Source organism: Chiloscyllium punctatum, chromosome 42 (assembly GCF_047496795.1).
Source record: "Chiloscyllium punctatum isolate Juve2018m chromosome 42, sChiPun1.3, whole genome shotgun sequence".
In the NCBI taxonomy this organism is placed as follows: Eukaryota; Metazoa; Chordata; class Chondrichthyes; order Orectolobiformes; family Hemiscylliidae; genus Chiloscyllium; species Chiloscyllium punctatum.
Genome location: NC_092780.1, coordinates 20,489,999 through 20,517,890, shown reverse-complemented (window position 1 = coordinate 20,517,890; position 27,892 = coordinate 20,489,999). Strand labels below are relative to the sequence as shown.

Genomic DNA, 27,892 nt, shown 5'->3' with positions numbered 1-27,892 from the left:
ACTAAGGGGCTTATTTTTTTTTTAAGGTGAGAGAAGAAAGATTTTAAAAAGACACAAGGGGCAATTTTTTTAAAACAACAGAGTGAGGTTCATATGTGGAATGAACTATCAGAGGAAGTGTTGGATGCAGGTACAGTTACCATATTTAAAAGACATTTTGATAAATACATGAATAGAAAAGGTTTAGAAGGATGCGGGCCAAACGTAGGCTGGTGGGAATAGTTTAGTTTGGGAATACAGTTGGCATGGACTAGTTGGAGAGAACTTTATAAATTAACTTAATGCCTTAAATTGCAATTGTACAATTACTGCTATCTGATCCATGTACTAAATCACAACATAGTGGACTTACTACGTAGAAAACAGAGGTTATAAAATCTGCAATTGTGTGGTAGCAGTTAATAAGATTGGTTTATATAACAAAAAATGTATTGATTTTTATTTTAAGCAATTGACAATAGCCCACTATTTGAAGAATATTTATTTCCTTAACACAATTTATACATTTGGGTACATTTTCATTGTGTCAATGTAGATTTCATACACTGACTGCCCAAATGATATCCAATGACTACATGGGCAATGGAAAACGTTGTGCACCTACAAACATTTGGATCAAATACTGAGCTGGGTTGTGTAGCAGTTAATGCTCAAGGGATATTCATTTACATTAAACATTGCTACATTAAGCATTTAAAAAAAATAATCCGGTAATTTTCTTTAAGCAGAACTTCAGAATAGGACAAAACCAAGTATTAGGTTGGCAGGAACATTTTATTGATGTCAGAAATGGTGCACCACACACTAGCTTGACCATTAATAAAGTTCACATGAAATATTTCATGATCTATACAAAAGAAAAAGGTAGAAGTCATAATCCATTACATAATTTGGATCAAGTGTGAAGCAAATAAGGATACACTGCTCAATTATAACAGAAGGGTTCTTACATAATACAAATATATTTCACATAATGAGTGGAAGTAAACAGTTTCCTTACAAACTTGTAAAAAAATGCACAATTAAACACTTTCTACAAAAACTGCTATTGTGAGGTAAATGTGGTATGTTAATATATAAGGCTAACGGTTTAAATAGAGAGATAACAGATTTTCCTAATTCACAGAATATTGCATTTGTTTTTGGTGCTTTAATAATAGCTGCAAGTGTTGATTTAAGTCTCCACTGCATGACATAGATGCTTTCTATTACAGCATTACCGCAGAACCCTTTTCTGCCCCCTTCACTCATGTTCATTAGGCAATCACAAATTTAAGTTCTACACAGGTTGAGAACTAGTCATGTGCAAAAAAAAAAACAAAAAAAAAACAGTAGACTCCCTTTAACTGTGTTACATTGGAAAGATCATGAATTCTTTTGGAAATTTAAACTACAAACTTATACATTTACTTTGCCTTTTCATAAGTTTGTAATTAGCAGATTTGATAATATCTTAAAATCCTTGTGTTGGTGTATCAAACGAACTGATGTCAGCCTGTTCACACCTCATGAAATAGCAGGATAAGTAGTCAATAAAGTTGATAATTGAGGTTTATACAGACATGAAAAAAATGACCTCTAAACATTCACACATCTGAATTCTGGTGAAAATATTTAAATATTATAAATGTATAATATTTACAAGGCATACACTGTAATGGCTTTTCATGACAAACGTAATATCTGCAGTTCTACAACAGAACAGAATAGCTCTCGAAGTTTTCATATGTTAGGTTGCTTCAAGGTCTACCAGAAGTCCTGTTAATGCAGTCGCAAGAGTTGCAAGTCGAGAAATATGTTCAATAAGAAGGAAGTTCTTTTATATTTGTGAAATAAAATTTGCATAGATCACCACCTGGATTAATTATCTACAATATTCTGTACTGCTGTTTTCATATTGCCCAGGGTGAGAAGTACTACTGAATTAGCCTTAAGGTGTCAAGATTGAGATGGGGTCAGGATTGCTAACCCTCCAGAATTGCCCAGGAGTCTCCAGGAGTCTCCTGCTGTGAGAAACCTGGAAGAAAAAAAATCATAGGAGCATTTTTCATTGTATTAGTTATGAAAATACTGAAGATGGGAAAATAGCTTTTGGGACGGGCAGTATGGCTGGATGCTAGTGATCACTAGATGGAACCTCCAGGAAAATGTCCAACCAGAGTTGGCAACCATATACGATGCAAGCAAGGCTTTTCTGATATCAGTCTGTAGTTGGTACTAATGTGGACAGGGGACTAAGAGTAACTCCAGGGTTCTTTTATAAGTAGTGTTCTAACACTTTTACTTACAAATCACTGTTCACACCTCTTTTTTTCTGAGTATGTGTACGTGTGTGGAAAGGGGAGGAAAAAAGGAACACCAATCTTTCTCTCTTACCACCCACCAAATGAAATGGTACAACCTTTATACAAATTGCAGTTTATTTCTTTATTGCAAAATTAAAATCTACTAAAAACTTGCTAGACATAAATGCAGCTAGATAAAGAAAATATTACACACTATAGACTACTTCTGAATATTTAAAGGTGGAATCTCATGTTAATCTATTCCGTACTACAAATATTTACCCATATTTGAAGATTTCAATGTGACACTGTGGTTCAAAGTTACACAGGAATTAATACACATTCGGATTTCCTACTAGAATTTAAAGTTGAAATACTAGGGCATTTTTTTTCTTGGAGATAAAAGCCTGAAGAAAATTCCTAACTTCAAAGTTCTAAAAAGAAACACCTGCTTCATATGATGGGTCACAAAATACAAGAAAGGTGGTAATCCACATTAAAGATTGGAAAGAATACAGTGCATGCAAAATGCCCTTTACTTAATTCAGGGCCCAATGATCAGCAACAACCCCTGACTTTCAGGGACTGATGAAAATTTATTTAAAAATTTGAGCCAGTCTCTGACAGCCCATCCAGGAAGTTCATTTGTCTGTAATTTGTTTCATGAATTATATTGATTATGCAACACAAGAAGCTAATTCTGATCAGTGGTTCATGCAACACCAACATCTAAATAGGCAATTGTGAATAGATGATATTAAAAAGAAGACACCATATCTGACATTGAAGGTACACAGCCTGATTTCACAATCATGAATTAATAACTTGCGCTGTAAGGTCTCAGAAAAGTATCCAGTTCACTTCCTCATATAACTCAATTACATAGAAATCCATTCATGCAGAGTATACTCTGTGACCTTGCAGCACACAGAATAATGTTATTTGAAGCTGCATTGTGCTACAGTTCTTCTAATCAGAAATAACCTCCTTGGGGAAAAAAAAATTGCAAAAAAGATTTTTAAAGTAAAAAGGTAGTTCACATTGTACTCAGCATACTAAGCAAAATTAGTTAATTAATTGTAATCACATTGTGGTCACTTCTAGGCAATCAGGCCAGAATCTTAAGAACAAGCATAAAATAGAATATTATGGCAGAAATATAGATTTAAATCTATCTTTTTGGATTCCTCTTTCCAAACTCTGCCTTTCACACTTGGGAGTAGTTTGTGAAAGACATCATTACTGAATCAGTGTCACTGAGTTATACTTTAAAAGCATCTGCTAAATTCGGCTAGATTACAAAGTCATAAATTCTATTATTTTCTAAAATGCATTGTTGAAGATATTCACAGTATTATTGAACCAAAAAGTATTATTGAGCTATAAAATGCCAAACAAGTAAATTTAATTTTGAAAGTAGTTTATAAGAAACTAAGCCTTGATTACTATTTTCAAACAAATCTGTCAAATTAGTTCATAATGAGATGATAAAAAAAACTTAGCTAGACCTGTTGGAATACACATTATATTATATTTGGAGGAATTTGTTCTTTCCTTTTTATATATTGCTAGGCCGAGCATGTCATTGTATCTAGAAATATGCCTACACTGGGCAATTGGCAATCAATAATTACATGTCATAGCACGTAGTTAGAGAAGGGAGATGTGATCTAATAACCCCCTAAAGACAGATCTACAATCTGATCTAAGTTATTAGCAGCAAATAACTTTGAACAAGATTCATAAAGTCTTGCCAGATAAAATGCATTAAAGCACTGGAAGAGTCATCCGAATGACTGATAATAGAATTGATATTAAAAAATGACTAAAATTTTTACATCTTTAGCTGCACAAGTGTGCAATCACTTAAAATAATTTTTACTCTACTCTTTTGCATGAAAGCAGGAAACAGGAATCCACATATAACATTCATTATTGCTGAGGTCATAGGAGGCCTTTGTTTCATGTTGCTAATTAATTAATAACATAACAGTTCAATTTTCTCTAGATGGCGTGATGATCACATAACAAAACCAATTTATAGCACTTGTGCGACTAAAAGTTGAATGTTCCTGAAATCCAAACTCAAACTTTTCCTTTATCAGTTGAATATTTCACAAAATTTTCAATGGGAAATATTACAGCGACTACAGATTACTCTTACCAACACTGTGATATACATACAGTGGCGCACAGGAGAATGGTTTAGTAAGTGGCTTTACAGCGCTTAAAAACTTGATTTAGTGAGGCCTAATTATGGCTTTAAAGACATAATCTATCGATAAAGGTGCTTGTGGAAAGATGTATTGTATACAGAGTGTGATCTCTGTGAAGAGTAATTTTAAACTGCCAGCAAATTATCTCACCTAATCTACTGAAATTACACATTTAGTATGATGAGTATCTCTGAACATACAATCCAGACTTACTTGAAGTATTTTACAGCAAATAAGCTGATAAAAAGGTAGTTATATACAATACCTGATTCAGTCTATAATGTTTTGACAAAGGTCGATGGAGTGTATCAGATTAGAATATTCTAGTCACCTGGTTTTAAAAAATTACTTCAAAAGGTATTTTATAGCTGGCCAGTTATTGTGGCATTGTGGTGAATCCTACATATCAGAGAAAATTGGATCAATGATGAATGAAGTCACTAGCTACACGTAACAAAATTGGAACAAAACTGCAAATCTAAGTTTCCAACTAGACAACTACCAGAAACGGGGCAAAAACAAAAAGGTGTAGCACTTGGCATTTATAATTTCAAGCAGAAAATAGAAATTTGATGTAATTGCTGACTGAAAACGGAAAGCAAAAAAGTCTGCAATAATAATGGAAATAGCAGAAGTCAAAGTGAAATGAATGCTCCACATAACATGCAATTGCATTAGTACATTATACACAACATACCTTAAACTAGTGTTAACTCCTCTATCCACTTTTAGATAAAAGTAACCAGAAAAGTTAGTAGTAAGTGGCTTGTAGGCATATTCCATTTGGTATAAAATGTTAATTGCAAACTTTTATAACCTTTTTGAACAATGAAAAGTCTTTGATCTCAATAGCAAAAGAATGGTTATGCCTCTGAGATGCAGAACCATTCTGATGTACTGCGACTTTAAAAATGGTCTGAATCCAATTACCAGCAAACTGCTTGCAAAAATAAAAACTGATGAAGTCCATTTTTGAGAATCACTTGATGGTCTCCCGCTTCTGGCAGAAGAAATAATCAGTGCAGAATCATTTCACTTCAATATTACTCCATTATAACAAGGCGAGGATCGATAAATTGTGACTTAATGATTTAATCTCACTGGGTTGTGACTGAACATCTGTCATCTAAATGCCATGGTTTACTGCTAAAATGAGGATTTGCACTTGAAGAAATTTCCCTAATCAAGACATGCACAACTGGGAAAACTACATCAATGCTTCCTCATTATTAAGATAATTTTTCCTCCCATTTTGTAGCCTGCTCATTGATGCTATTGTGAAGCAATGGCTTCAATCTTTTCCAGTTCCCTTCCACCAACCAACCCCTTTCCCAACTACGCTCAGTAATGACTCCAAAAAGCATGTGAACAAAACAAAAACTCAACCACTGTATTGGGTTCTGATTTGGCAAAGAATCCAAGTTTACAACTTGATGTGAGGTAAAGTCCATCAACAAAGAAAAAAAAATTGGGAGAATTGGCAGAGCGGGTTGGTGGGGCCAAGTGGCCTACTCCAGCTCCTAATTAGTATCTTCATATGAATAAGATGGGGCTCTTGCACCTCAAAGAAAATTCCCTGATGAGAAATCAGAGTAAAGAAACTCAAAAGCAATAACTTTATATAATTCAGGGTAGCAAGATACAAGGATGTGGAGCAGTGAATGGCAAAATTGGGACAAATGGAATGGGTTATCAGGAAGTGTGTTTGATCAGAGGGTACTGGATTAATTTATGAAACAGTTGGTTGCTGCAATGGGAAGACAATAAATTTTGTATTATGAAGAGAACACTAAAACTGGGATAAGGACCTCCTTAATCTGAACCAATCAGGACACTCTAAATTTCAGGTCTTGCAATGTTATAATTTTATCAGTTAAAAAGAATCTCATTTCATTACAATGGACAAAGAACAAAGTTAATTTTCTTCCATGCATGTGTTCCATCGGAGACTGAACTAAGTTCTTTGTTCAATCAGGGAACCAAAAATAAGGCAGTGTATTGACAAGCAGGACACATAGCCTCAAACTGAAAAAAAATAGGATACCTAGCATTTAGTTTACAATGGTTTAAAGGCTTGGTCATTTTAGTGATAAACCGATGTACTTCAATCAGCAACAAGAACACTGCTGGTATCATTTGAAAGTAGGTCTAACACCAGTCTTGATTATAACCAACACACAAGGAAAAAGAAGCTGTGGATCTTGATTACTGCTGTTTAGACAATTTCTGATCACTTTACCACTAGATGTATTATGGGTTGAAAAGCTCTAGGAGATATCCTTGACTCTAGACTTACAATCCACAACGAGAGTTTACTTACTATTCCACTGGCTTTTCCCAGTTAAGGGAAATTCTCTAACTGTTCCTTGAGATAATTCAAGTCAAATACAACTTTTTCAAAACATACAATATAACTGTTAGCAATCTTACAGATCTCTCTCTGATACTACACAAACTATTTATGAATTATAAATAACAAAGCTTATGTACTGTAATCATTTGAGTCCTTAGGCATTCAGGATGGAATACAGAATCAAAGTAAAATTACTTTGAATATATACAACTAGGTGAATAAATCAGGCATGTGTATGTTTAACTAAATTTGTTACTTTTGACCATTTCTTGTTTTTAATTTCTTAAAACTCAAAAATAAAGCAGCAAATTACCACACACTTTTAATGGCTATTATAATAGCAGGTTGTTACCATTAAACTGATGGGCAAATCTGAACTGTAACACTATGCTTTTGCAACACTATGAAATGTATAAAAAGACTTTATGTAGCATACTGAACCTTTCAACATACTTTGCACCCATAGTTTTCACTGTACAGAACTGCAGTTTCAACCTTTCACCCTGTACTTTGCAGTTTTCTGAAACAAAGATCTTTTCTCCTGTAAACATCGCTAATGTTAGTGGGAATTATCATATTTACACAATGTTGATTCATGCTACTTGTACTACTGATACTTGCATTGGTACCTGCCTATTCACGGCTTTCAAAATGCAGAATGAGGTAAATAAAGTCTTGCCTACCTAATTTTTTTAAAGATTTTTTAAAACCTTTTTTTATTACTACACTGAAATGAAATTGGTCATTAGTTCCTTTTGACTCAATGAGGTTACTGCTTTACAGCTTCAAAGCTGTTATCAAGGACCAAATGCGTCACACACAGATGTGCACAGCAAAGTTCCCAACATCAAAGTTCTGCTCCCCTTTCAAGTCAGTGCTTGTGGAATTTGTTTCAATAGAAATCTCCCCTTACTGCATCAAATGTTTCCTGAGTCATACTACAAACTAGAGCCATAGCTCAATATTATTGATGTCTCTATTTTGAAAATTGAACGTTGAGCACTTCCCTGATGTTTTGAGTTACTCTTTTTTTCCATTAATAGTACAGTTGAATTTTTAAAAAACACAAATCCCACAAAAAAAACATTTAACCCCATCCAAGTCATGCTATTCTGCTAAAACATTTCCCAATCCACTGAGAAAAAAATTCCAGACTTGTTTAATTTTCTGCCTATCCACTGTGTTTAAAATTTATTCCTAATACAAACTGTTCTAACATGATTACAGACTGAATGCACCAAACAAAATGGTAAAATGTTGCATTGGAAGGGCTTCATACATTTTTTTCTCAGAACCTGATATATAAACATTTGGACTGGCAATGTGCTTACACATGGTCAAAAACATGGTATCAAGCACTCAAGGCCCTCCAGCCTGGTCATACTTATGACCTTACCTGTAACTTTGGCTGGTTGGAGTCTTGGCTCCTGTACTAATTGGCTCATTAGCATCAGACAACAAATTAGTGTACCCTGAGAATTCAGAAACTGTAGTCCTTATTCTGTGGCCTGCCTCTTCGTTGGTGCCACTGCTGAAGGTCATTGGCACTCTACCACCTGACTTAAACTGAGATCCAAAGGCCTGGGCAAAATTCTCAATCTGATAGACCTGATGGTTCAGGCCAGCCTCCAAGTTCTTTTGCTGTTCCAGCTGCCCCACTAACTCCTGAGATGGCGTCAGCCTTTGATGAGCAGCTTCTGTACCAGGAAAATGAATGCCAGGTTGGGAACTTCCAATCAACAAACCAAAATGTGATTTTGGTGAGGTGGTTGGCAATACTGAGGTAATAGATGGACTGAAACCACACTCGAGTGCAGGTGTAGTATAAGCCTGTTTATCAGGGAATAAATTATGGCTGGGGAGACTGGATGGAAGACTAGTGGGACAAAACTGCATCCCTGGGTTTAGTGAAAACCCATCACTTTGACTCGTTCTCTCTAAAGCTTGCTGCAGGTACTTAGAATATTCTTGGAGCATTCCTGTTTTGTCACCACGAGATGCATGTGGATCTGGGCAAACAGCATTCTCATGTATCTCTGGATTTTCTCCTGAAGAATGGATTGGGATATGTTGGTCAGCAATATCAAAAGGAACATCATGCTGGCCCTCATGCTTGTGGGAATATTGGTCTAGAAGGCTTTGAAGGACCTCATCTGGAATTCCAGACTTTTCATGACAGACTTTCACATCCACATTCATTGGAGAAGAGTCCAGCAGAGTAAGTGAGCTTTCATTATCCATAACACTCGCAACTGCTGCCTGAATTACAGACTGTTGAGATGCCATCTGTCCTATACTTACTGCATAGTCATTATTACTGGAAGCAGCCTGCAGGTATCTTTTTTTCTTAAAAAACTGCATTGCATCATCATAGTTGCAGTTGCTAGCCTGTTCTGCTTTATTGCCTGTATTCTGCAGTAAGACAATATTATCCATGCTGGTGCTATTATTCAATGCCAAAGTCCCTTGTTTATTAGTCATCAGCTTTTGCCTCACCAGCTCTGTGGCAGGTATAACTAGAGGCGTTGCATTGTTCGGACCTGTCCTTTGAGGGCTCTTCCGATTCACTTTTTTGATGACCAGTTTTGGTGCTCGGGTTTGCAAATCCTCTTCATTTCCCAATTTCATATTAGAGGACACCATTGGCATCTCAACAGCATATTCATGCATATTATATACAGACAATTTATCTTTGCAGGTGGTTAAGCTACTTGGAAGTTCAGAAATGTTGGATTTGTTCTTTTTGCGAGCTGTCTTCTCCTTAGTCTCCTGAGATGTAGCTTTTGATTTTGTTTTCTTGCGTGGACCTGTAGTTCCCTGAGTTGATGTGAAGCAACCATTCCCCATTTGATTTGATGGCCCAGGCTCCATTCCATTTTCACTTTTACCAAGGATTTCACCACATGTTCGTCTGTGCTTTAATAATCTGTCTGTTCTAGAAAAATACTGGGAAAAAGACAAAAAGATTTATAAATCTCTTGTACAATAATTTACACTCACATACATGCCACAGTTAGAGAATCATAGAATGGCTGCAGTATAAAACACTAGTAATGAATGACCACTGAAACTAAAACAGGAGCTCTATTCCCAAAAATAAATATTTCATAGAAGCAGCAACCTTGAGAGCAGGGAAGTGGAGAAAACTAATAGTAGGTGACACTTCCATGATAATGAACAATATGCTGCAGGGTGTCACAGGTGACCCTTATATGATGTTGCATATTCTTTTATAAATTTTCAATCTAAGGGGTGAAATTTAGAATGCTTCTGCAAATATTGACTATGGTCACTTTCAACATTTTCAAAAAAATCCACCTCCCATCCACTACAAACAGAATTGTAAAAATTGTAGCAATTAATTTGGTATATACAACATGGACATTTCAAAATAGGTTAACATTTGGCCTACTCTTTGATTACATACTTAATTCTCTACAAGCTCTCTCCTGAAAGTCTCAGCAGCCAGGGAATATTTTACCATATGTTGCCCTGCCACACACACTTCAGCTGGCCTACACACACAGGAAACTGAATCAGCTCTTGGAACAGAGTATAATTAATAAGTTCACTGGTTTACCAATACTGCCCAACAGGTTTTATGACTTACTTCAACCATAACTATTATAAAATGTGGGCGGCACAGTGGCACAGTGGTTAGCACTGCTGCCTCACAGCGCCGGAGACCCGGGTTCAATTCCCGCCTCAGGCGACTGACTGTGTGGAGTTTGCACATTCTCCCCGTGTCTGCGTGGGTTTCCTCCGGGTGCTCCGGTTTCCTCCCACAGTCCAAAGATGTGCAGGTCAGGTGAATTGGCCATGCTAAATTGCCTGTAGTGTTAGGTAAGGGGTCGATGTAGATGTAGGGGTGTGGGTGGGTACGCTTCGGCGGGGCGGTGTGGACTTGTTGGGCCGAAGGGCCTGTTTCCACACTGTAAGTAATCTAATCTAATCTAATCAAAAACTGTTTAAGTAAAGCAGCACAATATATGGTGGTCCTAATTACAGAGCTAGATTATATAAATCCAGACTCATTCCACAAAACTGTTTTTATTAATTTAACAACACTGCCTTGCTATTTACATCTTTCCCATTCACAGGAACTGCATTCATAAGCAGTCAGTTCACAGATACCTGTTGACAAGTGTGGCACTGATAAGGCTTTTCTCCACTGTGTGTCCGTTTGTGTCGCTCCATGTGATATTTCTGGATGAACCTCATATTACACTGATCACAACAGAATGGCTTCTCTCCTGAGAATGATATATGCATATATACTTTAGATTTTAAACTTGAAAGTATATACAAGTATCAATGTCTGTACACAAGTCCACCTGGAAAGAAAGGTATGTGATGTATATATACATGGATTACATTTTGTGTTTGCATTTCAAAGTAATGACATTTGGGTGTTGGTTAATCTTGTGAAGGTATTTTAAAACAAAACCCAATCAACTAGGTCAGAGTCTTTCTGCAACAGTGACCCAAGCTAATGTGTCAGTTAGCCATTAACCCCTTGAGTGTCACATTTTGTGGAACCTATGATAGGTGGAGTAAACACCGGAGGCCATTAACTTGCTTTAAGTTCAGAATAATCAAGAATTGTTGTTTGGTTTAGAAAAATAACAGACTTCACATTTTTTTGGGCAGCTTGGAAGAGATTTGACTGGTCAGGGAGTAAAATTCTCTCTGTAGAAAAGTTTGGTTTATGCAATTTCCAGACCAGGAATGTTTGATTAGAAGTCTGCAGGTTCATAGAAACTGAGAAAGTCTAAGCTCCCAGTTTTGAGAGTATTCACGCAAGGTCAGAAACTGCGAAGAATCAGTTTGCCCTAGAGTTGGATCATTGCTGGAGGCCTTTAAGGATATTCTGGCTGAGTTCTGTATGTAGAAAGCTTGTTAATTCTATTTGTTTTTGTCTCGTGTAGTAAACATCAGTTCTTTGATTAAAGAGACTCTGCAGCTTCATGTGACTATGTTTCAGTGAATGACCATCATGTTAGCCAAGATTAAAAAAAATGCAAGATTGATTGGGCCAGATTTAGTTCTGGGATCTGACCTGTCCAGTAGTACCATCAGCTAGTATCATAATACACCACATAGTTATAGAATTTTAAGTAGTTACAAGAAAAATTCAACATTGAATTAGCTGAAATAGTTGCCAATAAAATTGCTAGGTGCATACCACTGTGGATCTTCTCATGCCTTTGAAGCAGATACTTCTGAATGAAACACATGTTGCACTGGCTACATTGGAAAGGTCGTTCACCTACACCAAGAACAATTTTAGAATTACCCCTCCAACAAAGGCTGTCAGGTCAAACTAAATAGTTTCAAACAAGAACTGAAGAAAGAAATTCATCAGTAAAAAAAGAAAAAGCAAATCATTAGGAAAAAGCATTAAGAATTACATGGAAAATATTGGGAAAATTCATAGCTTACTTTCAGTGCTATCAATACTTTTCATTTCTTACCAGTATGAATGAGTACGTGGCGACGAAGATGGTAAGAACTACGGAAGGAGGCACAGCAATGCTCACATATATGAACCTTCGGACCGTGTAGAAGGTTGGTACCGTCTCCACCTGTTGAAGACTATGAGGAAAAATATACTTCGTTAAAGCCCAAGAATTAATTTGATTTAACATACTTTCTGCTTGATACCGTGGTGAGTTAAAAACTTAGATGTGATGGTGGTAACTTTATTAATTTAATTAACTTCCTTCTATTGCCAAAACATAATTGTAATGCTATGAATTCAGAGAACAATTAATGAGCAAAACTGATAGAACATAGGGGCACAAAATACATCATACAAGTTGCCAAAAGTTTCAGTAGCATTTAGCAGCAGAGAGTGCAAATGATACTTGGCAACTGTAATTCAGTTTGTGTTTTGAAGTCATATATTATCTTTATTCCTGCATTGTCAATTTCAATTATTTTATCCATATTTGTAATGGATTTACGTCATGACTAAATTATGGTCAAGGGAATGCATTATTGAAACATTTAATAGTAAAGAAAGTAGCAAGTAAATGGAAGAATCAACAGGTACAAAAGAACATCTAGGAAGTGTAAGATATAATAGCTTGTAAATAAATCTTTTTATTCTGACAAGATGGCATGACTCTTGAACAAGGTGAACAATGACTACCTTTACCTAAATTTCTCAGTCATACCAACATGTTTTCAGTGCACGCACACAGAGGGCTTTAGCATTCTTTAGAAAATACTACTTTAATCAAGGTTCTACAGTGCTTATAGAATGGCATTCATGCATTATTCTGCTTAATTCCATCAGAGATTTTCAAGAGCATTTTGATTACCCATGAATTATAAGCATTTCTTTTTGAAAAAAAAGAAAAAATTTGATTGCGTCATGTTGTTAATAAAACTATTCTGACATTCAAACTATTGACATTAATACAGAAAAAAGTGAATACATTTTAAAATATGAAAACTGGAATATCTAATTAGGGGAGAGCAATTCTTCCAAAATAAGTGCCATACTTCCTGTGTGTGTGTGTGTGTGTACACTCTTGAGGAATCCAGAATTGCAATCCATGAGATAACCTCTTAGTTTCATTTTACATACAATGTTGAGTATATGGCAACTATCATTAGAAAAATCACTTTTTGCCATAATTTACACTGTCCTTTTTTAGAAAACAAAGTGTGGTAATTGGCAGCAACAATTTGGTAAGGTAGCAGAAGTAAACTGAAAGAACATTACCAAACTTGCTTTCATTACTTCAGTTCAATCACGAGGTTAGAGTCAAATCCTCTAAATGGTGTATTTGAACTGATCAGCATTCATCACTCATCCAAATTAAAAATGGCCCTCTTCCTTGAGTTTATATTCTGAATACCATTGAAAGTAATGTGGTGCACTGTATTTGGTACTGTAATTTTAATGACACATTTAGTATAATCATCAACAAGCACACTGTTGAGTATTTTAAAATTTAATAGCTGCCCAGTTAATTTCTAAAAGAATTAACTAAAACTGTAACTCATTGAACAGTTAACTTTCCAAGCCATCTTCCATGTAATCAAGGCACTGTGAAAGAAAATCCTTACCTTGGATGTTTCACTTCGTTTTCGCTTGGGTTTTGTATCCTGAGATTGTGAGTTCTGCTTCTTAGCCCTCTTGACATTCCCTTGTTTGGGAACAGTGAGGTAATCTTTTTCATATCTGACTTGAGACTGGAGGGAAACAAATTAAGAAAATGTTAACAAAAGCAAAATACTGTAGATGCCAGAGATCTGAAATGAAAAAAAAAATGCAGATGAAACTCAGCAGACCTGGTAGCATCTGTGGAGAAAGAAACAGAGTTAATGTTTTGAGTCTAATGACTCCTCTTTGGAGTACAATAATGGAGAATGCTAATGTCCAGAGGGGCCTTTTGCTTTATGCTGAGTTCTAGAACACTGTCTCCTCGAAGTTTTCAACAAAACGTATTGACAATTTAGAACAGTTCAATAAACATGTCAATTAGTTATTAATTGATTTCACATTGAAAAATGGGAGATTCAAAAATGGTTTTAAAGGCTCTTTCTTTTTAAGACGGTTTCTTCTTTTTCTTCATATACCTGGCTTGGCTTAGAAAGGTGATTATGTATTCACAACCAGAATACTGGCAAATTAACTCTAGTTAACTGGAGGGTGTAAGCATTAAAGTGAGGATCAACCTTACCCGATTGAGTAAATGTGTCTGGCATCCTTCGAATTCCTTCTTCAATAAACATAATAAAACAATAGATTTTAGTGCAGAGGAAGATCAGTCTAAAACCTAGAATGTCCATGTGATGAACTGCAGTGGTAAGCTACTTCAACTGCTGTCAAAATATTGTCACTGTATGAGTTTCATTAAACTGATATACTGTAACTTATTAGGCAGCAAAATAGGATATTGAGGGAATAAACTGTTATATTGATATTTCTGAGAAATATGTTGGCCAAATGTTGATAATAAGAGAAAAAGTACATTTAAGTATTTTCACAGATATGACTGGGCTCAATAAAAAGGCACTCAAAATGTTAAGTTATAAGAATTCTAATTTAAATATTAAAAACACTATGTACTATACATTTGCACTGTAACTTCAATAATGTACAACAGGTCATTCTGGCCTCCAACTCAAAGCACTGAAAGACAGCAAAGAACAAACATATTTAGCAAGTAAATCTTTCAATGAGCTGAACCACTCCTTTGAACGCTGTTCACCTCCGCTATTGATTCAAATAGTCCAGGCACTTATAAATATTCAAAGTTTCCAAAGCAGTTTTTAGGTAGCAAGCCCCGGAAGTGTAGAAAGATAGGAATTTCAGTATTGTGAATACAGGTGGAAACCTTCAAGTATAAGTCAAGTGATCATTCATATTCAGTAATAACTGGATTCAGAAAATTAAAATGAAGCAAAATTTGAACTGGTTTCACTTCCCATTGACAAAACCCAAACTGCACGGACTTCAACTCTTACTTGTTATTTAATGAACACAGCAGGAAATTGTATAACTGGGCCACAATCTGGTTATACAGTCATATAGCAGGGAAACAGACCCTTCAGTCCAATTAGTCCACGCCAACCATGTTCCCAAACTAAACTAGCCCTATCTGCCCATGTTTGGCCCATATCCCTCCAAACCTTTCCTTTTCATGTACTTATCCAAATATCTTTTCAACGTTGTAACTGTACCTGCATCCATCACTTCCTCTGGTAGTTCATTTCACATCCACTATGTGAAAAAAGTTGCCCCTCATGTCCTTTTTAAAACTTTCTCACCTGATCTTAAAAATATTACCCCTAACTCTCCCACCTAGGGAAAGGACCCTTGCTATTCACCTTATTTTTTTTTAGATTAGATTACTTACAGTGTGGAAACAGGCCCTTCGGCCCAACAAGTCCACACCGCCCCGCCGAAGCGTAACCCACCCATACCCCTACATCTACATCTACATCTACCTCTTACGTAACACTACGGGCAATTTACCATGGCCAATTCACCTGACCTGCACATCTTTGGAGTGTGGGAGGAAACCGGAGCACCCGGAGGAAACCCACGCAGACACGGGGAGAACGTGCAAACTCCACACAGTCAGTCGCCTGAGGCGGGAATTGAACCTTTTATAAATCTCAATAAGATCAACCTTCAATTTCCTAACCTTAAGTGAAAAAAGTCCCAGCCTATATATGTTTTTTTAAAACACTCAAATCCTCCTGGTAAATCTTTTCTGAGTCCCCTTCAATTTAATAATATCCTTCTTAAAGCAGGGCGAACAAAACCGCACAAGGTACTCCAGAAGAGGCCTCACCAATGTTCTGTACAAGCTCATCACGATGTCCTAATTCAAAGGTCTGAGCAATGAATGTAAGCATCTAAACCCCTTAACCTGTCTACCTGCAATGCATATTTCAAAGAATTATGTATATGAACCCTTAGGTCTCTCTGTTCTACAATACTACCTGGAGCCCAACCATTTATTGTATAAGATCTGCCCTTGTTTGTTTTACGAAAATGTAATACCTCATATTTATCCAAATTAAACTCCATCTGCCACTCCTCAGCCCATTGACCCAATTGATCAAGATCACTTTGTATTCATACAAAACCACCTTCACCGTCCACTATACCACCTATTCTGGTGTCATCTGCAAACTTGCTAACCATGCCTCCTATACTCTCATCCAAATCATTTATATAAGTGGCAAACAAAAGTGGACCCAATACTGATCCCTGTGGAACACTGCTGATCACAAACCTCCAGTCCGAAAAAGAACCCTCTACCAGCACTGTCTCCTGTTGTCAAGGCAATTTTGTATCTTATTGGCAAGCTCACCTCGAATCCCATGTGATCTAACTTTACTAATTAGTCTACCATGCAGAACCTTGTCAAAGACTTTAGTGAAGTCCACATAAACAACATGTACTGTGCTGTCCTCATTAATCTTTTTGGTTACTTCCTCAAAAAACTCAATCAAGTTTGTGAGGCATTACTTCCCTCACACAAAACCATACTAACTATCCCAAAATAGTCCTTGCCTCCCCAAATGCACATAAATCTTATCTTTCAGAACCACCTCCAACAACCTATCCATCACAGATTTCAGACTCTCAGGTCTTTATTCCAAATTTCTCCTTACAGCCTTTTTCAAATAAGGCACAACACCCTCCAGTCCTCACCTGTAGTTATTGATGCTAATACCTCTGCGAGGAACCCTGCAATTTCTTCCCTAACTTCCCACAGTATCCTGGGATACACTGGAGCAGGTTTTGGAGATTTATCCATCTTTAGTGTTTTCTAAAACCTCCAGCACTTTCTCTTGTGAACTGTTTTTAAAACTTCAGTATTTATTTCCCAGAGTTCTCTAGCCTGCATTTCTTTCTCCACAGTAAAAATTAACATGAAATATTCATTTAGTATCTCTCCCACCTCCTGAGGGAAATAGTCAACCTTGTTGATCTTTAAAAGGGCCCTATTCTCTTTCTAGTTGCTCTTACTGTACTTGTAGAATCTCTCTGGATTATCCTCAACCTTATCTGCCAAGGCTATCTCATATCCCTTCTTTGCCCTCCTGATTTCCCTCTTAAGAATGTCTCTCCATCTTTATACTCTTGAAGAATTTCATTTGATCCCAGTTATCTAATATATGATTCTTTCTTATTCATGACTAGAATCTCAATATCATTATTCATCCATTGTTCACTACTCTTATCAGCCTTACCATTCACTCTAACAGAAATATAATGCCTCTGAACTCTCAGTCATATTTTTGAAAGCCTCCCACTTGTCAGTTGTCTCTTTACCTATGAAGAGTTTACTTCAATTAACATTTTCCTTACTCCAATGAAGAATTTTAACATTTATGGAAGGCTTATCCTTATCCATAACTATTTTAAAACTAATAGAATTATGATCACTAGCTCCAAATCAATCCCCTATTAAAATGTCTCTACTTCTAGGCCAGAAGTTCCAAGCTCAAATCCTATCTGACCCAGAGGTGCGTCACAGCATGTCTGAGCAAGTGGATCAAAATAATTATTTCACATACAAGAACTCTCCTTGAATGCTAACAGTATATTGCTCAAGAACCACTGTTTAGAAGGGCATAGAAGCATTAGTAGCAGGCCTTTACAGAAGCGTGATGATCAGACAAATGGGGAAACACATATTTTTATGACAGTGAATTATAATGATTGAGAATGCAGTGAATGGTAAAAGCACACGGAACTGAAAGTAAATTAGCCGTATAATTGAAAGTGCAATATTTACAGTGTATATGGAAGAAAGAAAGGAAATAGGTTTAACTGAATAGTTTATTTTAAAGAATTGCTATAGTGGGCTGAATGGTTTCTTTCTTTGTTGCATGATTCTATGAAACTTGTTGCAATCCCTGCAGAGATTGGCAACTTATTTTGAAAACGAAATTACAATTCCCAGTGACTAATTTAATGGAATTGCATGAAGGGTTGAGTTTTCAGATTCTCAATGTATTAAACAAATTAAAAGCAACATCAATTAAACTCTATTTAATAGGGAACTCATACTCTAAACTGGAGAAAGATTCCCTTGTTACTGTTTTAATGCAACTGAATATCTCCCATCTACTTCACTCTGTTCCTTCACCAGCGACTTTATTCTTCTCTTCTTTTCCCTTCTCTACTCTTTACAGTTAGATAACTTCCCAACAATGAAATGCTTTTTATTACAAGAATTCTCTGGAGATTTGTTTTCCTACCCAAAGGTAGGTGAATCTGATTGTCTTGTTTAAATATTCACAAATTGGTCTCTTCACTCAAAGCATACATTCCCACCCACACTCTAGCTGCCGCTATCTTTTAGATCTCTCTCTGACTTCTGGCAGACATTGAGGGGTTCAATGACATTTTTACAAACTCATTCTGTAGGCTAACCCTTCAGTAATGCCTATTTTCCCCTGTTGAAGCCCATCTCGATGGCAACATGAATCAGACAGGCTTTATATCCATTTATATTCACATTTAAATGGTGAAATTTTTAAAAGTGTAATCAAAGGAGCAGACTTATTAAGTAAAAAACAGGCCTTGAGGGAGAATCCAAGCTTGCCAGTGCTTGGACACGCACTCCCAAGTCGCATCTGAGTGACACGCATCGAGTGGGTGTCGACTTGGGTTAACTGTTTGTATGCCAAACAACTTTGTTAATGAGAAAAAAACGTCACAAAAAAACCTTTGGATTTCGGAGCTTCGTATAAAGGATCGTTTGAATAACTGCTGCCTTGAGTGAGACTGTTCATTCTTCATTCCGTATGTGAGAAACATCAAAATTCATGCTGGTCTGGTGAAGGCAATTCATCAGAGATTTAAGTTATGCAATATTGTTGAAGTACAGCATCCAAGAATATTTGACCTGGGAATTCTTGTTGCTGACATTGAGGTGTCAAAATGGAAAATAAGTTTTCTAACTTTCAGCTTTGACTGTAATAAGCAAACTGAAGAACTTTCAAAAAGTTGACACACTTTTAAAATGGAAGGCAAAAGGTGTAGATGGGATATGAGGAAAATATTTTTCACCCGAGGGAGACATGGTCTGGAATACATGGCCTGAGAGGGTAGTTGAGGCAGGTTGCCTTTAAAATGTACTTGGATGAACACTTGAAGCATATAACATTCAAGGTTAAAGAACTAATGAAGCAGTGTATTTCTGGTGGTGCACACTCGATGGGTAGAAAGGCCTCTTCTGTATGATTCTAAAGTGGCGCATGTGGAGAAAGAGAACAAAGCTAACAAATGATGGACTTCCCAGCAATTCACCAGAGAATGCAGCATAATATTGAACCACGGACAGGTTTGATCACAAGTATGTGCTGAGCTCATTGATCTGGTAATGGACAGCTTTACGGATACAGAAGAGGGAGAAAGTAAATGTGCCATCTTTCATTGATGGTGTTGGGTTACCTAAGGGAAAGCACAAGATGACAATAAATTATGGTTAGCTAAAACAAAATCATCTGCACATGGTAAAATAGTACGTCTGTCTTGAGTTTAAATGTGAAGGCTGATCTCTCAAACTCAAGGGTGACTTTGAAAACAGAGTCAAGTGATCTGCTCCAAAGATTTAATTGCAGCAATAAAATTCAAGTATGCTGCTAGCACAATCTGGGCAGATGACAGAATTTTGTTCATTGATGTACAGGGCAAGAAATAAATTTACTAACGAGCAGTATCAGAGATGGGATGGTAATGCAATACTTACTACACTGGTGTGAGTCAGACTGTGGGTTAAGATGCTCTGTCCCCTGCCCATTTCCTCTTCTTCGAGAAGTTTATTCTTAAAAAATACAAATCCATCATGTGCGGAGAACTTTTTCTCTTTAACATCCGAGGTGGGTTGCATATAGTCTGAAGGATATTTTTCTGCTGGAGCATCGGGATCCTTTTTAAGGATCAAATCCTGAGGTACAGCTGGTGCGACAGAATGAGCAGCAAGGGTGGAAAAATTTGTGATTGGTGGGAGGTGACTGAACATAATCATACCAGAAGAGAAGTTTGGTTCCATCCCACCGTTCCTGAGGAATTCGTTCGCTAGTTTATCGTGAACAATGCTCATGATGTAAAATCCAAAACTATTCAAAGCCAGATCGGCAGCACACTCCTGAAATAGAGATGAAAATATATGTCAGCTGTCATGTCGATATGCACAAAATTATACATTAAATCATGTATGGAGTAGATAAAAATATTGTAGTATGGTTTACAGGTCACAGCAAAACTTGTAACATTTATGTTGCATCGGATATATGTAAGTTTGCAGTCCTAATACATGGGTGAAGGGGGATATTTATGTTGAAATTAGTAATTAGGTACGAGTACCTTTTACCTGTAAAAGTTAATTATAAAGACACAACCCAGGTCAGGAGGTATAGTTGTAGATCAAGTTCCGCTTATAAACCAGTCAAAAACCTTGCTCTCGATACTTATGACATCATAATCATTCAGTTTTGTTGTTGCCTAGTAACAGCTTCTTCTCCATTGTTTTTGAATTTTACAAAAAAGTGCTGGTAGGGCTCAACTCTGATACCTAGTTTTTTGGAACTGTACTCTCCCAACAGACAAATTACTCAAGTCACATAACAGAAAGTGTAACTCTTTGCCTGGAAACAACATGTCCACAACAAAGTACTGAATCAAAAATAATTAGACATTAACCTAGATATTATTGAATTGAGGCAAAACAGGATCAAGTGTTGGTTAACAGGAATTTTTCTTGTTTGAAAAACAGAGCAACTTTCTTCATTTAATTTCATCACAGGACAACCTGCCTTTGCCATCCCCAGGTTACTTATTTGGTTACGAGAAGGCTGTACGTTCGGAAGACTAATGCTCTGCTTAAGAAAGCACTGCTGACTCCTCTTTCAGCTGGATAACACACAAGTTCATTCTTCATCACTCGTTCTCTTAATGGTGAAGCAATAGATATAGAACACTGATTACATCACTATTCAAAGACAAGTACAAAACATTCAACATGCCCAAATGTGTTATAATGTTTGTGTGCAATTAAAACTAACGATGGCTATTACATGAACAAACCAAAGAGTGTTAACTACCTACCACATCAGGTAACAGTATTAATTATTTAAACCGTAAGGGTGGTATTAAAGTCATGTCAACGATATGAATTTCCTCAAAGGAAGGTCAGTTTATGATACTGGTTCTCAATATTTCCCTACCACCTCTTCTAACTTCTTGGATTAATAGACAATAGGTGCAGGAGTGGGCCATTCTGCCTTTCGAGCCAGCAGCACCATTCATTATGATCATGGCTGATTAGCCTCACCTGAAAGAGGGTGTGGGGTTGGAAGTCAAAAATGCCTTGAGAACTCTACCAATATTACTCCATTAGAAGCCAACTTTTTCTTACAGTCTGACTTCATCAACACCCAATCTATCATTTTAATCGAGCTCATACTTTGACAGTAGATGCTACGACTCAGACACAGACCTTGCCACTTATTAACTGTGTACATGTTTTACACAGCACAGACTGAATAGTTGCCCGGGAGGCTCAGAGTTTATCTGATGTAATACCAAGTTGTAAAAACCAAGAAGGTTCCAGTTTCAACCACTGTAATAGCCAAAGATCAAATGGACTTGAAACAAATGCCTTTGAAAACCTCTGGGATAGGGAGGGCAAAGCTGGCCAGCCCACTGTTTCACTGCTAAGCTGCACCTGTAGCATCATGAAAAGAAAATATTGCAGATGCTGGAAATCTGTCACAAAAGCTTGTGATACTGTAAAGCCTTTAGGAAAGGAGAAAATCGCCAAATAAATGGCCAACTTATTACAAATAAAAGAAAACCTGGTTTCACTGCTCTCTCACCTCTAAGCCCAAAGCAAATCTGTTGTCTGTCTTTTGGATATGAAGATTCTACAGGAAATGAGATTGGGCAGTCTAGTTCTCTCTGTGTTTGCTCTATAAAGCCTTCTTTCATCATCAGACAGACATCATTGGTTCATGAATATAAACTTGGCATCAATATAGTTTTACTGATTATCATTAAGCAATCAACCCCAGCTTGCTGATATTTCTAGTAAGGTTAAGTAATTGAAAATTACAGATTATGGTGGACCTGGCTTTTAAAAAAAAAATCAGTATTCATGCAATATTAAGGACCTATACTGCACACTTTCATTTAAGGGGAGCTCATACTACTTACTAAAATTGCCTAGCATAAGTTTCAAAATCAAGTAATTTTTCAATGGTGTTAAAAAAATAAAGTCTTGAGCTGGCATGCAAGTAAGACTATCTGAATCCGAGTATAGAGAAAGGTATTAAAACCTTGATAACTCTCTTCTTTTAATAACACCTAATGGTCCAGATGTTACAATAAAAATAATGGCAATACCAGCCATGTTCTCAATTTAAAGAGTAAAACGGACAGCAACTTCCCACAATGCGTGCAGTTAAATACAGAAATCAGGAAGTTATTATCTGAGATGGCTTCCACCACTAGAGGTGTTTCTATAATGGTATTTCTCAGAGACTCAGCATGGGAAAACATGATATTCATCTATGTACAATGACAGGTACCAATTAAACTTGACAGAAAAGCTCAGGCTTATTCATTCAAATATAGTATGTAGCATGATAACTACTGCCAAACCAACTCTCTCTCATTTAAAATTTACTTTTAAAGTGTGAAGTTCCATTCTTTCAGAAATTGATTGTTGATGAAAGTTTAAAAATCATTTTTGTCATTTTCTTTGTGTCTTTTATCTATTTCTTAATCCTTTGCTTTATGTGGCTTTCTGCACATACTTTGGTCCTTTTATTATTAAGGAAAGCACATATATTGGAAACAGTACAGAGAAGGTTCACTATAATTATTTCTGAATTATGAGCTTCTCGTGAAGCCAAGTTGAGCAGGTTGGGTCTACAAACACTGAAGATTAGAAGAATGAGAAGTGATCCTTTTGAAACACAAGGATCTAGAGGGGTGTTGAACAGACTAGATGCTAATAGGATATCTCTCTTCACCGGAAATCCAGAACTAGGCAGCACAGTTTAACATTCAGGAGTTTCCTATTAAGAGCAAGTTAGGAGGATTCTTTCTTTCTTTCTTTAATATAGGTCAAAGGTATTTGGCATTCTTTCCCCAATGAATTGTGAAGGCTAGATTACTGAATGTATTCAAGGCTGAGTTAGACAGATTTTCAATTAACAGGGGAATTGAGGAACATTGGAGGGGCAGAGAGAGTAGTGAAGTTCAGGCCAGAATCACATTAGTTATGATTTTACTGAATGCTGAATCAGGATCAAGATGCCAAATGACCTACTCTGTGTTTTACATGACTCAGGAAATTTGAATAAAGGAGATACACAGTTGCTTGCCCTGTTACCACAGTCCCAGAACACGTACAGTGGTTGTTGCACAGCTTTGAATTCTAGATCAGTGCAAAATTCCACAGATGTGTAGACAAACAGAAGTCTAATGAATGGCTTGCATCATTTGTTTGCTCATGACTGCAAGATCCAGGTGTTACACTCATAACTGACTTGCATATGACATCGACATTACATATTTAAACATTTTTGTCTGTGCGTTTATATAAATGAGAACATTACAACATAGATACTAATGTATAGACACTTACATTTTTTACTTAGATGGAACTTTTCTAACCAGATTCATGAACTATTAAATTTAATCGTAACTATGAGTCATCCAAATATTCAATGCTTTAAAAGGGGCAATTCCTAGCTATAGGACAGAGATGAGGAAAATCTTTCTGCCAAAACATGTGTGACTTTGAAAAGTGCTACGTCAGGCAGTGATGGAAGTGGGGTCATTGAATATTTTTACGGTAGAGCAAGATTGATTCCTTTGCCTAACAGAAATCTAAGGTCATTAGGAGTATATGGAAGCATGGAATTCCAAACTCAAACAGATCAGCCAGGATCATATTAAATGGCAGAGCATGTCTGTAGGGTGAAATGCTAATTTTTTTCTCTCTTTCCCTGTCATGCCTCGCTGAGTTAGTCTACTGGAAATCAAGCTCTACTATTCCTGAAGTTGACACAAACATGAAATGATTTAATAAAACTACCCAAAGTCCCTGATTTACCTGACTGAGATTAAAAGAAAACATTCACCAGGTTTCTGTACTCAAACAAGAAAATAACTTTCTTTGGAACAAATAATCTTTTAACTAATAGCAAAGAACAGATACGAATTGCTAACTTATGACTCTACAACTTAAACTTTATCTCAAATTCCCTCTTCACAAATAGACACAACAGGAAGACACACAGGATATGTATATTAAGAGACAATGAGAGAAAAGAAAAATGTCAGGGAAACACAGTTCAATAGCACCAGTCAGGACCACAAGATTCAATGAGTTATTTTCTTTCTGTTCCTTGGAATTCTTTGCCAAGAAGATGAGGTTGTCTGTACACTTATTCTCTTTCATTCTCTGGTTGAGTTTGCCTTTTGCTGTCATTAAAGGTGCTTTGCTCCTCTTTCAACACAGGACTTGCAGAGAAAAAAGAGTGAGTGAAAGATAACCAGTTTTACTGGACATCTTCCAGTACCTACACAAGAGATAGACCCAGAATTTTTGATGCTTTCTCTTTGTAGGCTAGGTGGTTCTTTGCCGCACTGCTCCCACACAAGGCACAGTCAGGAGGTAATCAAAACATCGTAGTCAAGTAGTTTTCCCTTAGTTCATAAACCATTCATTTTGTGGTGTTTGCTTTCACTGCCTCAGGAACGTGCAACAATGTATACAACTCACAACATGTTTGAGTAAACATGATTTAAAAAAATAACTCTAGCTATCACTTTGCACAGTCACCTTGCTTTAAAGCAGTATCTTCTTTTCTAGGTCCACATATAAAGGAAATAAAAGTTGTGGTCTTTACATCCTGCATGTAATCCCCCCATCCCGGTCATACAACATTAGTTTTAGTTGAGAGATGGGTTGGGTATGCAATTATAGAAATCTTTGCCAGCTTTACCAATATCGCTTGGTTGGAAGCCAAACGTTTTCTTACCTATTCACTTTATCTACAAATAACACATCATTTTATTAAAGCTCGTACTTTGGCAGCAAGGCTAGGATTTAGACACAAATCTTTCAATTTATTACATGCAATTGTTCTGCTCAGTGTAAACTGAACAGTCAGTGAGGACCAAGTAAGAACCAAAAGTTCTGGATATAGCATCTCCTACTATGACAGAACAGAAACAAGCAATGTGAAATTTGAAGGTGTGAAGATTGTCAAAGGCTTTGAAGTACAAAGTAAATAATTTCACTGGGGCTATATTTCATCAGTTATGCGACAAGTATACTAAATTGACTACTCTAAAGGTATTGCTGGAAAAGCGCAGGTCAGGCAGCATCCAAGGAACAGGAGAATCGACATTTCGGGCATAAGTCCTTCTTCAGGAAGAAGGGCTTATGCCCGAAACGTCAATTCTCCTGTTCTTTGGATGCTGCCTGACCTGCTGCACTTTTCCAGAAACACATTTTTAAGCTCTGATCTCCAGCATCTGCAGTCATCACTTTCTCCTACTCTAAAGGTATGTCACCCATTACTTAGTTCTCCCTCATTGCCATACTTAATGCTTTCAAAATTCCAGTTGGAGAACACATACAGTCATGTTTTATGCACAATCCGTCATTGATAATGCATTCAAAGCAGAAGAAACATATATGGGTGGTAGAAAGGTGCAATCAATACAACATTTTCATTCTCATAAAATAAATTATCTGTGTAAAAAAATATTAATGCTTGCTGTTGTAAAGTGATCCACTAGCATCAATTACAGGGAACACCCTGGGCAGGCACTGTCATACACACCGTTTGGTACTTTAAATGACTCAGTGGCCAGTCTGCAGCAGTCCTAAACTTGAAAACCACAATACTTCGTGAGAATGCAAAATTCCAAACTTTAGTTAGGCTTTCAGGAATTTGGTAGTCCTCCAATTTACTGAATGTACATTTGCTATTGTGATGTGACAATTTAGTATCATATTTATAATCATGCAGACTTAGTTAAAAAAAAACTACTGGAACTTTTAGCATTCCACACATCAGACATCCACTTCGAAACTGTTCTGACACAACGCTACATGCTGTTCTTAACTAAACACAATTGATATGCGAATTTCAGAAAGGTACAAAGATGGGAAACATAATGCAGTTTACATAGTTAAGGTTTAAACTCTGGATTCAGAACAGTAACTGTTTACTTTGGAAAGTAACCAAAAATCCACAACAGAACTTGACTTAAAGGAGAGAAAACCAGGAGGTAGTAGTGCTTTTAAAATTGAGAAAAACCAACATCCAATCCATACTATGGGACGTGCTAACCTCCAAAGAAATGTATGCAAATCTTAAATAATTTGCAACAGCATAGAGTGACACATGTTCTTGTGAAGAGAATTTCAACTACATTGTCAACAGGAAGCATGCCTGTGAGCACAAATAATTCCATGGGAAACGGAAGGTTCAACTACAATTGAGTACCAATTCAAAAACACTATAATACTAGCACTCAAGTCTGATTCACGTTGATTCCTATGGGGCTGCTGGGGGGGTATTATTCTCAGTGATTGTCAACCTTGGGGCTAGTGAGTTTCAACATCCATATGGAAACCAAAAATCAAACGTTCCTGATGTTAACAATTCGTACATGAGAAAGCATTTCTAAATAAAACCAACCCCCCTTTCGCATAAAATACCTGATGGTTCGCAAATGAAGTATACTCATGCATCACTTCGGGTTTAGCCATCAGGCCGGCCAAAAGACTGGTAAAACTGCTTATTTCCAAGTGTTTGGATGAAGATTTTAATTTTAAATGCTCAGGATTGCATTACCCCTGTGGACTTACACATTTTGCTGCAGGCATCAGTTAGAAAAGTGCCTGAAAATCGTGAAACACGTACATACAAAATCAACAGTGGCACAGGCCCCCGTTTTCCAACGGGCCAGAACTTCCAAGATATTCGCCTCACTTAAGTTAAGCCAATTGGAATGAAGGAGGGAGGGCGTCCTTGGCTTTGTCTCCGACGCCGGCAGACTGAGGGCTGCGCTGCGATAGACTGCTCGGATTAATTCTATCTGGCCAAGTCCTTTTTAAACCCCACTCCCTGGGGCTAGCTTGAGGAAAAGGAGGAGGCAGCGGGGCAGTTCTGGAGGGGACCCAGGGCCAGCGGCGCTGTGTCCGGCTTTTGCGCCGCTTTTGTCCCGCTCTCGCTGCGAGACGCCTCTCGAGAGCTCCATGCCCTCGGCCGCAGCCGCACATTGATGCTGCTGCAGAGAGACACTCGCCCGCCCTCTCCCTTCCCCCCAAACCAACCTTTACTCGCTCCATCACGATGCTTCCCCGGCCGCCCTTTCGCCCTCTTACCTCGCATCGCCGGGCTCCGCGAATCCAAGGCCCGATCCCGTCTCTAGTTTGTCAACATCGTTCGGCCGCTCGGCCCCGCCATCTTGGTTCCCCGCTGCACGCTGGGTAATACGGGCTCTCGCACGGGGACAA

General features: G+C 37.2%; 1 protein-coding gene across 1 annotated transcript; it reads right to left on the bottom strand.

The window, feature by feature from the left end:
* Positions 1 to 755: 755 nt before the first annotated feature.
* On the bottom strand, positions 756 to 27,892 carry znf281b (zinc finger protein 281b). The gene is made up of 7 exons (XM_072561600.1): positions 27,761 to 27,892; positions 20,093 to 20,491; positions 13,935 to 14,060; positions 12,329 to 12,449; positions 12,040 to 12,123; positions 10,989 to 11,107; positions 756 to 9,800 (listed from the first exon to the last, which is right to left on the bottom strand). Exons 2-7 carry the CDS (start codon positions 20,444 to 20,446, stop codon positions 8,247 to 8,249), a joined length of 2,358 nt encoding a protein of 785 aa, XP_072417701.1. The 5' UTR covers positions 20,447 to 20,491; positions 27,761 to 27,892; the 3' UTR covers positions 756 to 8,246.